Here is a 13,276-nt window from a genome sequence, read left to right on the forward strand (position 1 = left end):
TATTTTCCCAGACAGCTGTTTTCATTTAATCATGCCTTTGGGTCTAAGAAATAAAACAGTGTTAAACGGTCCAGTCAGCAGGTGGCAGTGTGGGGCTCGAGTGCGCTGCTCTAGTACTGTGCAGAAAGTACATCATTTTGGATTCATGTGACTTTGAGAATGCCTGCAGTTGAGAGAAAACAGATAGCACAGTCGAAGTAATACGGTTTGTTTGTTTCACAAAATCAAGATTTTATTTTTGCAAGCGATGGTGTATTACAAGCACACAGTGGGTGCATATTTTCTTTTCTTTTTCATAACAAACAGTGGTACATTGCACGAGTGTGAGAAACACATTTCCCTGCAAGCTTAGTTTTTTTCTTCTTGTTGGAAATAATGATTACGCCATAGAAACAAATTATTCTAAACTCGGTTGTACAGAGTACGGTTGTAGCTTCTGTACACTCAAGTTTATGTAGTTTAACAAAAAAAAAAAGGAATACATTTTCTGTCCCCTTGTTTTTTTTTTTTTTTTTTTTTTTTGCAGCGAGAGACAAAAATTGTGGACTTAACCCGTTCTTGCCGGCTGCACAGAAAGAGCGAGAGAAACACCCATTACTACTGTCAGCCGTGAGATGGCCCGACTACATCGGTGCCATTATCCCTCCCCCTGGAACCTTGCTGAGGGAAGTGAGTCCATTAGGAAATCACATTGAATAGAAAGCCATTTTAAAAAATGCAATTCTCAAGTCTGCAAAACATGAAAGTACCTAATTTTGGTTTGAAACTGGAAAATGAATGGTTACCATGCACGGGAATGATGGAAAATACTGTACAGTGACTGCAGCTGGATTTGTCACCACCATTAAAAAAAAATTGCAAACTCCACGGCCGAACATGTATTTAAGAAAAATAAAACCGTGCTCTGTTGTTCTCAGTGCACCGAAAGAACGGGCTGGAAATGTCCACTCGCTTGTCCACACCATATACAATTCTCTCGCTCCCAACGCAGGGCCGGATTAACCAATATCCTAATAACACCATTCGCCCTATATTTATAGAGCCGCAAAAATATAGGTTAGTGTAGGGAGCCACGTCCTGTGGTCTGTCCCTGCCTTTCAGCCATCAGAAATCACTTCCCATACGCATGATTACAATGACAGTATTCATCAAATAACGCCTGTATTAGGTAAAAAAAAAAAAAAAAAATTAAAATAATTGCGTCAGAGATTATCTGTTTTTCTCCAACTAGAATTTAATAATAATAATAATAATAATAATAATAATAATAATAATAATAATACATTAAGAATGTACTGTATTTAATAAAAGGATGATCATTATAAATGTATAAAACTACGTGATCAAATGTATAGGACTACTTGGAGTTGAATAACTACTGACTGTCCCGTTTACGAATAGTCTAGGTTGAGACGATAAGTCCTCACGTTGACGCCAAGGGGCGCTATTGCCTAAATGTTTCCAGGAGGACCCGCTCAGAGGAGGGATTTGGGAGCAGGGAGTGAAGAGCAGCAAACGGGGCGTAGTTTCTCTGAAGGTGATGAGCGTTGAGGGGCAGTCTGGTACTTTAACCAACCACTCCCTGCAAGTCCCGTCTCCCTCTCCAATCCATCACTTTCGATTCATTGTCGGAGACTCGCTCTGGATGAAATAAACGCACAACGGCACTAAAGCAACAGACCTGGCGGTCCAGTCCTCATAACGCTTCCTCCGAGTCCAGTGTTTTTAACATCCACACCGGGAAATTACAAGTTCTGTTAGCAGGAGGAGACCAACAACTGAAACCAAGAGGCAAGGCTGAAAGGTAAACCTTCTCCCGGACCATGTTTTGTGTTGATTTCATTTACTTTTGTCTTAGTTGTTGCACCGGTGCTGGCCATTTTTGTGTTTCATTTGAAAGAGTAGTTGAGTATGTTTGTAGTGTTGGACAGAGGGTGCGGGTTGCCTTTTGTTTAAATAAACCCTGGTCTGAACAGTTTAGCTAGTGCGATTTAGCCGTAAAGATCGAGATAACCAATTGTTTCGCCACAAAATGGAGAATGATAATGAGATTGAATGGACTGTGTTGCTTGTGTCCACAATGCACAGTCATTGCTACGCGGGTCTGTCTGTCTGCCTGTTTTGGATAACTTGTAAGTGTTTGGTAACATACTTTTCACCAACTATGGGTGTAGTTCAAGTCTTACATTGCCCTTGTTGTCGTGTATCATATGTTGAATACGTGCGTTTATTGTATTTTTCTTTGTGTCGTGCAGAACCATGCCAGGACAATAGTTAAGTTCTATTACAGCTGTTTGTTGTGCAATATGCATGGACTTTGGTCTGGAATTGTTACATAACTACAGTTGCGTTCGGTCGGTACTAGTAGCGATTGAAGAAGGGAAGAGAAGCGTGCGGTTCCCTGACACATGGCATGTATAATATTGCTTTTACTGAACTGTTAAGATTTAATGTCCTTTTCGTGGATGCTGGTGATGATAGTCGATATATACTACGTGTTCTGCCTCTGTGCTGTTGCAGTTATGTATGTATTAGTTTGGTTTTGTATGTAACAGGCTACTGGTTGTCCCATTTGTTTTAACGGGGCGATGTGATTGAAAACAGATGTAGAGAGGGAACAGTGTCGCGTGAGTGCTAGCGCGCACAGGTCCCATGCATTGGTGTTGGGTTGTATGACTATTAATGGTTTTATAACTATTAACGCCAGTAGGGTTGAAAAGGTGGCAGGGTAAGTACGTTGTGTGTGTGTGTTCGTGAAAGGGTGTGGAGAAACGGCTAGGTGGTCGCGATGAGGGAGGTCCCCGGTGCGTGTAGTTGTATTAATGTGGGCAAGTTTGCCCCCTCCCCTGGTCTCTGGAAAAACAAAGAGAGGTTAGTATCTTGTGACCGAGCGGTGTTTACCCCAGCCCCCGTCACTTTTTAAAATAGTACCACTCTAGGTATTAAGTGACGTAGCCACGTTTGCGAGTGAAGTAGCACACTGATGCAACCAATTCCTTTGTGACTGTACATCTGATCGAGACTAAACTGAACGCAGTAAAACACATTCCGTTTGCTTTGTTCACGTATGAGTAATTGTGAGACGTTTGAAGAATGTTTGTTCATTTGTACTGGTAAGTATACTAAACTTTTCGATCATGCTATTCTATTATAACGCGGCTTGGTCTTTAACAGTGGAAAGGGACAAACATGTTGTGGTGATTTCTTTTAGAAATGTAGCTTGTTGTGTGTAGCTTGATATAGGTAGATATTCTGGAAACGGTGTATTTGTGTTTATTTCACCGTTTCGGTTCTCAAAGCGCATAGAGGGCTGCAGTCTCCCGGAGAGCTGCGCCATGACCCGAGGTTACACCATTCCTTCATTCAGCCAGGGATTGGTGACGCAAAACAACTTTGGGTTGTTAAACTTTTCTTAACATTTATATATTTATTTATTTCCACAAATAAAATATTACGCATTGGTTTTTGTTTTTTGTTTGTTTTTTTGATAGTACGGTTTTGCAGGATTATTTAGTTTAAAGAAATGCAGTTAAAGTTTTTCAAGTATGTGGCTTCCTAATTGCCAGATGGCCCATATTCAGTAAGTATAACCCAAATGGCTGTAACTGGTATGAAAGAGGTTCTTTAACAAGGTGTCCTTTAACACAAGGGCCTTCGTATAAAACTAGCCAGAGTCGACTTCGTTGGAAGATGCTGTTAACATTGTTAATTGGATAAATGCTTTTTTTGTGGCAGGATTTTTTATTATTATTATTTTAAGATAAACTTGCATTTTTTTAAAATTTTTATTTAGTACAATACCACAGCTGAATGTATTTTTGTTGGGACTGTGACAGCCCATTAGTTCAGTTTAACCTCGTGCTCCCTTCAGAGAGTAATGCCACTTGGCAGGTTGTCAAGTCAAACCAACGGCCTGCAGATTCAAACCAGGGCTTTTATATTTAACCTTTGTGAAAATATTTCTTGGACTTTTTTTTTTGTTGCTGAGTGATTTAGTATTCTTGAAAGGCAGTGGAATGATGCTTCTAGCCAAACCACACAGTCAGTTATTACCTCTCTTTTTGAAGAGCTAGCAGCAGTGTACCATACCTTCTTTTTGGCATCTCTTAGCGTTACAGCAGTACCACAGCAACTTACAAAGTAAAGAAATAATTGCCCAAGCTAATCTTTCCAACATGAGCATTTGAGTTAGCCAGCAGTCCATAAGCTGTACTTTCTTACAGAACGGTACCTGATGAGCAGTTCTTGTTGAGCCCACAATGAACAAGCAGCCCTTTCTTACTGTTCAAGTTAGGCTGTATCTAATTACAAACCTGTACTCTGAATCTGCAGTTGTATGTGACGCTGATGGATAGAAGGCTGGGTGTGTGTGTATGTGTGTGTGTGGTATGCTAGCTCTGGAAATGGATCCACTGCTTCAGTCTCTGCCTTTACCCGGTACTGGCCCCGATGTGTTTTTTAAAGGTTCTTGGTAAAATCTGACCTGATGACCTCTTTTAAAGCTGTCATGCATTAAATCGGTTTCTGGCTATGCCCAGGAATATATGTCTCTCTACGTGGGGTCTGAATGCTTCTTTTCAGAATGTGTAGCCTGCAGAAGTTGAGGTATTGAATTACCTTTAAGGTAAAGAAGGTTCTCATTCCAGTTTGCATTTCCCTTGTTTAATATCAGTGAAAGGTAAAACTCAAGGTTGGTAAAGTGTGTATTCATGATAAGAAGCTTTGATCTTTTTATAATGAATAACCTTTTCAGTCAAAGCGTACGTAATTCTCAATCACTTTCCACAACAGTGGACTTCAAGCAGGGAGCATATTACAAAGTGTTTTCTTATTTTAAGCAAAATTCCACTAACTTTAAATGCAATTGTGTAGGTTGTAGTTGGCGATAAAAAGTTGTTTGTCATGCAAAGTGTTGTGCAATACACTGACACAAGAATACTGCTTCTTAGAAGATTGATATATTGATCTTTTTTACTATTGTCATATGTCACACTATCAATGGGTTCTCCATTAAGTACATATTTTGCATACTGTCTTTCAGTACCTGCAATGCCCATTAATAAAATTGGTATTGGTCTTCCACAACATGGACTGACCTATTGAGACCCAGTCATTCTCTTTGTGTTTGGACTTCAGGTTCTTCAGCCCTGTGACTCCCTGAATTTCGCTGAATGTCAAACTGGGGGTGTTACTAGGTTTGATCTTATTGGTGCCATAGCAGCAGTGTGTCACTTTCATTCTGAAATTAGCTTTGCTGTTCAGAGGCAAGAATACCTGCCTTATCATTCCAGCTGCAAGCCTTGAATAGCAGATAGCCAACTCACTAGTAAGGTATTTGTCAAGTTACCCAAGCCATTGTGTTTCAATGGTTTACGCAGTCATATACAGTCTGGAGTAACAGGTGAACATTCCTTTTGAACATTGGGAGTGTCTCTGATCAGCACCTACTGTATCGGTGTGATTGTATCCTTCTGAGAATTACATGGACTCTCATTATAGGAACTGTTAAAGAATTGTATTTATTAATGAAGCTACAATAATCGTGATTATGGATCGCAATTGATACTGTTTGTGTTTACTGTAATATACGAGCACTCAAGACCTCAGTCTGCAGGTGTCAGTGGGGAATAAAGGGTTATTGTTTCTTTAAGTCTCCACCTACCTGAAGAAGAGACTGTTGATCTTGAAAGCTAATGTAAATCTACACATAATCTATTAAACTGCATAGAGTTTCAACACTTTGTTTCACTTTTGTAGTTTAAACTAAGTGCATACTTTCCTATAAACCACTACAGAGTGTCAGTCATAAAACGTGCATAGCATGGCATTACATTGTTTAAATGGTTCTTTTTGTAAATCAGGACTTTTGTATCTGAGTTGAGTTAGTGTTGAAATCTGTTATTAAAATGAAAGAGCAAGTTTAATGCAAACTTCCATTCTGCCTGTAGATTGTAAGTCCTTGCTGTGGAAAGCTTAGCCGAGCAAGTAGCAGGTTTCTGGTTTGCCTGCTGAGTTGGATAGTGTCAGACATGTGTAACCATGTTAAATATTAACTTGTTTGTGCAGAGCCAGGAAACACAAATAGGAAATTCATCATGAGCGCTTGCCTTTGCTGTTTTCTATTAAGTCCGTCCTAGTACTAACTGTGTTTGTGCACACGGTTTCTAGAAATGCAAACTCTGTGCCACTGATCCCTTTCTGGGAACTTCAGTGGCAAATGCCTTGTACTGTACTGTCTTTAAGAAAAAGAGCCAGCGAATGGAGACAGAGTAAAAGAGAATTCAGATAGGAAGCCTTTTGTATGCATTAAATTATAAATATGCAAGATGGTTTAAAAAAATGGATGGGAAGGTTACATCTGAACTTCAGCAGAACGGGGAGATAATGACGACCCCCAAACCCTCCAATTGTATTTTGAGTGACGGCTGTGCTTGTGTGTTTGTGTGTGTGGAAATCACTTGATTGTAAAGCTAAATGAGCGCTGTAAGGTACACCTGCGTAACTGCTGTATACACACAAGTGATCATATTTCTGACGGGTTACAAAAACGTTTAGACTCTAAACTAATAACTAATCCCTGCTCGCTCATATTTCATTCTGGATCATAGCTACATGCTAGGATTACAGGAGGGAGGTGTGGGAGTTTAGGTCTTGGACTCTTACTCCTAATTAAACAGTTTGATTTAACCCATCGAGTGCCTCTGTCCCACCCAACTGTAAAATCTAATGCTCACTTGGAGAAGGGGGGGAGAAGATGTGCGACTTCTTATTATAAGATTACCTCTTAGTTTATTTAAATTATTTAAGCACCGTTTGAATGCATTCAGCATAACTTGAGCAGCAGGAATTTTAAGAATCCAGTTTCTAATAAAATAGATTACATTATTGAGTTAACAAGTTTAGAACTTTAATGCAAAGGAATGCAAAGCTTTTAGAAGGATTGTGTAAGTATCTGTCATTGTTTGTTTTTAAATACTAGCAAGTTGCTTAAAGTTGTAAAACTTTTTAGCAAGATATAATTGACCACACTGAAGTACAGTATGCAGCATTAATGACTACATTTGATTATTTTGAGCTGCATCTGATTGTAATATAGATGGGGAAAGTGAGGTGCCAGTGTTTGGCCAAAACCACACAGCCTACTGTCTGGCACATTCACGTGACTTGAACCGCTTAAGAGACACGAGGAATTGAGTGATTCCTCTTAAAATGCATTTGAGAGTGGCTCAAGGAAACTGACATTTTGAATGACTAGATCCAGCCTTTCAGTGCATTTTAAACCCTTGTTTGTGCATCTCATTGCAAAAGCATATGTTTTAGTTGTGGGACACATACTATATATCCCTTGTACTTTAAATGGTTGAAAAGGTGAAAGGTGTAGTTATAATTTTATTAACTAACACAAATGCTTTCCTTGGTGCAGCAGTGCACATTTGCAAGCTAACACCCATTTATTTCATCAACAGTAGTTCTGAACGTTTTACTTTTTAAAAAAATGTTATTTATTTATTTTTTTCCCTGTGAACTTCTATGGGGAAAACGTTTCCTTGTACTACAGTATTTCATTGTACAGTTTGAGGTCAAAGTCAAATTCGGTGGTCTTGGCTGTATTCCCAATTTTATAATACTGTAAATCCTTCTTGCGGTTTATTATTATTATTATTATGATGATGATGATGATGATGATGGTAGTGTTGCTCTCCAGTGCTCGTCTCCTCTATAGAGGTGAAGCTGACGCAGTGACTGTTGGGTTTAATTATTATTATTATTATTATGATGATGATGATGGTGGTAATGTTGCTGTGCAGTGCTCGGTTTGATCTCCTCTATAGAGATGAAGCTGACGCAGTGTCTCTTGGGTTTTAATTTTATTATTATTATTATTATTATTATGATGATGATGATGGTGGTAATGTTGTTGTGCAGTGCTCGGTTTGATCTCCTCTATAGAGATGAAGCTGACGCAGTGTATCTTGGGTTTTAATTATTATTATTATTATTATTATTATTATTATGATGATGATGATGATGGTGGTAATGTTGTTGTGCAGTGCTCGGTTTGAGCTCCTCTATAGAGGTGAAGCTGACGCAGTGTCACTGATTTCTAATTTCTGCTGCTAGGATTTCCTTCCTGTTCATGACACTTTTCTAAATCTACAGGTCGGTGGGCTTATTGATTATTATTGAGGACCATTTTGAGTAATCCTTTTTATTACAGTTGGAAATTCACCCAGTGGTATGTTTGCACAACAAATACATAATCCAGGGCTTCTTACATCCCTCATAAAAGCACAGCAAGCTGAAATTACACAGTGCAAGCATGGTACAGTATAGGTCAGCATTGTTAAGATGATCAATAAACCTGGGTAAACGATGGTAAATGCATAGTATATATATTCTTTATACCCCCCCATATTCTTTGTGTTAAGGCCTCACCTCGTCATGGAAACTAGGGGTTCATACTAGAACTAAATGCTCAGATTTCAGACATATTCATTTTGGTCTGTTTTTTCCAGTAGTAGCTTAAGGCTCATTTTATAATATAATCTGTATTTATTCAATGCTGTGGAATATTCTTGGCTTCAGGATTACTTAAAGCTGCTTTGGGTATGACTGCTGTAAACTTCATTCTGTAATTACAGTACTTTTATAGCACTGACTCTCTGTATTGGAAAGCTGTCTATCGCAACAATGACTAGTTTCTGCGACATTGATCAAGTCTGCCATCGGCATAAAGTACTGTATTACAGCTTATTACAAAACAAACAGCACGAGTGTCAATACAGTACTGTATGTGCCAGTGGCTTAGAACATATATCTCGTTCATTCAACAAACGAATACATAATGCTATACAAATATTTATTGCTTGGGCTGTATTCAGTATAATATGCAAATATACCAAGTATATTGGGTCTGTCCTGTCTCCAAACTCCTATTGCAATGGCACGCTGTTTTCCCAGGCCTCTGTGGTTTGTAAAATACAGTATATAAAAACTAGGGCCCCTCCTGCAGTTTACAGTGCGGACCCCTGAGCTTGGTCTGTTCACACTGCAGCCCCTTCTGCAGTTTACAGTTCCCCAGTACAGGGCTGTGAACAAGATTTATTTATTTATTCATTCATTCATTTTATATAAATTTAGAGTGACCAATTGTTTGTATTTATTTTTCCCCAATTTGGACTGTCCAGTTATGTCTTTTCTCCTCACGGCAGCAAGTCCTCACACAGCACACATGTTCTGGGGGCGTGTGACAGTCCTCCGATCTCACAAGCCTAAAGCCAGAATCTCTCTTACGCCGAGCAATCCAGAGCAGAGGTGGGCGGGCTACCGATCCTGGAGAATAGAGACCAGCCCTGCCTCTTATCCATTCTGAAAGTGCTCGATGTCTGGCCAGTAGGGTCCGCTACTGCGCGATGAGGAGAAGCAATCCCTGCCGGTTTCCCATCCCCCACCCCCCATGAGTGTCCAAGTCAATGTGACGCCCCCTCAGGGTCCCCAGCAAAGTTCAGCGAACTGGTGCCGCTCAAGCTGTGTGACTCATCCTGCGCTTGCCGCGGCAGTGCTTTAACTGGTTGAGCCACTCAGGCATCCGCTCATTTTCTGCACTCTTAAGGATGGTTCGTACACTGCAGGGTGGGCAGTTAGCCCCGTTAAGACTCACTTGTGTTTGCCTTGAGCTCCCTATGACCTGAGATATTCGGCTACATATAAACCCAGTATAAAGATAATTTGGTACGAGTCCTATGTAAGGTTTGAAATAGGCGAGTACGCCGTACAGGATATCGAGGGAACCTTTACGCAATTTATTTAGTAACAATTAATAATAATGAGGAAGTGTCTTCGAATTGAATTAGATAACTTCTCTGAACACTATGTAGGCTTTTTTCTCTACTGGTCATAGCTGGGATTTTTTTTTTTTTTTTTTTTTTTTTTTTTTACCCGAGTCAACCTATAATATTATAATAAGGAAGATTAAATCGTGTTTCTTTCTGAATGTACATTACAGCTTTTCATCTGGAGTCGGCAACAAAATAGGTGAAAAACAGCTAGTTTAGTTAATTTTTTTTTTTTTTAATATCATAGTGGAGTGTGTATTTTTTCTGGGACAGGGGAGCGGATTGGGAATCGCAAGCAGCGGAGCAGAATGGAAGAAAGAGCAGAGCGGAGGATGTTATGAGCGGTGAGTGGAATTTTATCACCGCTCCACTCACGTTCTCTGGTGTGGAGCAGCATTGCAGACTCCTGTGGTTGCTGTGCAAACCCATAGCAGCGGCTGCTGCAGTACAGCAGAGTAGCAGTGTTTGTCTACGTGCATTGATGGAGCTATTCCCTGATTTTCATCTTGCAGTACGCTTTCTTGATCCATGCAGGGCACACATTTATGAAACCCATAAACCAATGGTTTTAATTTAATAAACTAAATCAAGGATTACTGTCTTTCGATACAATACAATGCGTGATGTTCCCATAGCAAGCGTCAGTAAGTTGCAGAACAAACAAAGTACCGCACTGACATGCAGACAATAGGTAGTGATGTATGCAAAACATTTAGCTAATCAGCCCACACTAAACCAGATTAGGCAACAGCAATTGATAGTGATAGCATCTGTGAGGCCATAGAGAAGAGTATGTACAGTATGTAGACTGCTTCATTTGAGACTGCCTTTTCTCTTGGAGGTGTAGCACCATTTTCTAGCAGTGCTGGCTGTAATGGACACATACTTGATTTAGTTTCTTATCATATACTCCCCTTCATCTGAACTCCCACTAGTCCTTGATGCGGTTCGGATGAAATCTGTGAAATACAGTAAGGTTTTGTAAGATGAATAAGTTACTAATACACTATGTGCTGTTCATAATATACCCCAAAGGCAAATAAAAACTTAAGCCTGTGATTTTTGTCACCGATCTTCATGCCAGCAATCCAGGGTGGATTTGGAACAGTAATCCACCTCTACATAAAGGTGCTGTTTCCTTCACCCCTTTCCTGCTCACAGGATCAAGTATCTGAATCCCCAGGGTGTCATGAGAGCCTGATACTCAAGCAGAGGGTGCACGGTACTAACTGAGGCTCGCAATCCCCTGGTTTCAGAGCCTGATACTCAAGCAGAGGGTGCACGGTACTAACTGAGGCTCGCAATCCCCTGGTTGTCAGTGAAATACTGTGTCACTGATGTAATTACATTATAAACAGAATAAAAGTGTAACTAATGACGATGACATTTAGAGTGAATCTAATTACCAATGTGTTGAGTATTACATCATAAACAAAGATCTTTTCTGAAAGCATCAGTGACGTACTCCTCCACTTTGACTGTAAATACAAAGTTGGCGCGTAACACCATGACCAAAATCAACTGTATGCAATTTCTTCTTCTAAAAAAGAAAAAAGAGTTTGTAGGTTTGGCATTTATGCATACATGTCATGTCTCCACATACCTCCTGTTCTGTTACTCAATAACCCTCACATTACTGAAGTTTCATCACAATTGGATTTGTTTTATGTAAGCAGTGTGACATGCATACATACAGACAGACAGGTAGGCTACAATGTCCTCGGCAAGTTTCACCGCAACTAGGCTTGGAGGCCCTGCTTAGAAACCAGCATTCAAGTAAGCGCTGACCATTATAGTGACCGCTGTAGTCGTGGATTCTTGTCCAGGGGTGCTAGCGGCAGCATCTGCTGCTTTGTTTCATATTTTTAGTTTTTCTTGCACTGTTTGAATGGAGTAGATGTTTAAGACCAGTGGACAAGGGCTGAAGGAAATATCTTGATGGGTATCATGCTAAAGGCATGAGTTCAGTTTAGACCAGAGTTTTTACATGAGAGGAGGATCCACGCTAGTTACTTGATTTTGGGTACGATCCAAGTGTTTCTTTTGTGCTTAATAAATTGCCTTTTTTAATTTTTTTATTGTTGTTTGTTTCAGGGAGATATGTCCAAGATGGAGGTGAAAACGTCACTTCTCGACAATATGATTGGGGTGGGTGACATGGTGTTACTGGAGCCCCTAACTGAAAAGTCTTTCATAGAGAACCTGAGGAAAAGATTCAACCACAACGAGATATACGTGAGTTACACTTTTACATTTGAAATGTTTGCATGGATAAGGCTATGATTTTGGCACAGTAATTTTTAGTACATTTCCCTGGCGAGGTGCGGCAAAAAAACAAGAATTCACGGAAAGCTCTCCAAATAATGTGGTTTTAGTTACATCAGCATACACATATATTCCATTTATATAGCGCTTTTTATACAAAAGTATCGTACATAGCAGAAAAAAAGAACAAACAACATTTGTATAGCATGTCATACATGCAACTTCTACAGTCAGACCGTTTAAATAACAGTATACACATAATACAAAAGCAGCAATTTTAAAGTAACATTAAAGCCCACTAAGATAAGAAAGCCATTTTATAAGTGCGTTTTTAGTCTTGACTTGAAAACTGTAACTGTCCCAGCTTCCTTGACAATTGAAGGCAGAGAATTCCATAATTTAAGAGCGCTACACGAAAAAGCCCTACCTCCTGTGTTGCTTTTATTGACCCGAGGAATAACCAGCAGCCGTGCATCCTGTGATCTCAGAGTGTGGTTTGGAAGGGGTCAGTAACTCCTGCAAATAACTAGGTGCTGATCTATTCAGGGCCTTGCAAGTTGACAGCAAAATCTTAAAATCAATTCTATACTGCACAGGGAGTCAGTGTAAAGAGGCCACTTTTCCTGGTTTTAGTTAGAGTTCTAGCAGAAGTATTCTGAACAAGCTGCAAGCAGGATACGCACATTTTGGGACACCAGAAAAAAAGGGCATTACAATAATCAATTCTATCAATAGCAAAGTGCACCGTTATGTTGCTGCTAACGAGCATCTACTGTGTGTGTGTGTGTGTGCGCGCGTGCATGCACATTATATATAATCTAATTCAACTTCCTTCGTGGCAGTGATGTTCTGTTGAATGTTCCATTTTATTTACCTTATTTCCTTGAAACTAAAATGGAGGTAGAGGCACTGAGGGGGTTATACAAGACCTGCTTGCTGCCATACAGCAGTTCAGTGGCTGATGTGATAAGCACATAATCTTGCCTGTTGAAGAGACAAAAAACCTATTGTCCTCCTTCCCTATAGGTTGTGCCACCCCCAGGCAACACTTACAGATGGAGAAATAGCAAGTCAACAACATGCTTACTTGTATCTGCTTGTGAAAGAGGAGGCTTTATGTGAAGATAAGCTTGATTTAGTGATACAAAATATAATAATAATAAATAAATGATCCA

At 39.8% G+C, this 13,276-nt stretch overlaps 1 protein-coding gene across 12 annotated transcripts in view; it reads left to right on the forward strand.

The window, feature by feature from the left end:
* The first annotated feature begins 1,569 nt into the window (after window positions 1-1,569).
* The window catches only part of LOC121322459 (unconventional myosin-Ib), a 64,999-nt gene continuing 53,292 nt past the window's right edge, over window positions 1,570-13,276 (forward strand). For 5 of the 12 annotated variants that reach the window (XM_041262488.1, XM_041262487.1, XM_041262490.1 and 2 more), the window contains exons 1-2: window positions 2,354-2,411; window positions 11,931-12,071. In XM_041262488.1, the coding sequence (XP_041118422.1) occupies window positions 2,409-2,411; window positions 11,931-12,071 (144 nt within the window). In that variant the 5' untranslated portion in view covers window positions 2,354-2,408. Of the gene's footprint in view, window positions 1,805-2,352; window positions 2,412-3,034; window positions 3,114-10,109; window positions 10,181-11,930; window positions 12,072-13,276 lie in introns of those variants that run through there. The other 7 variants (XM_041262493.1, XM_041262492.1, XM_041262494.1 and 4 more) reach the window with 5 other exon arrangements.

The sequence above is a fragment of the Polyodon spathula genome, chromosome 10, assembly GCF_017654505.1.
Source record: "Polyodon spathula isolate WHYD16114869_AA chromosome 10, ASM1765450v1, whole genome shotgun sequence".
Classification (NCBI taxonomy): Eukaryota; Metazoa; Chordata; class Actinopteri; order Acipenseriformes; family Polyodontidae; genus Polyodon; species Polyodon spathula.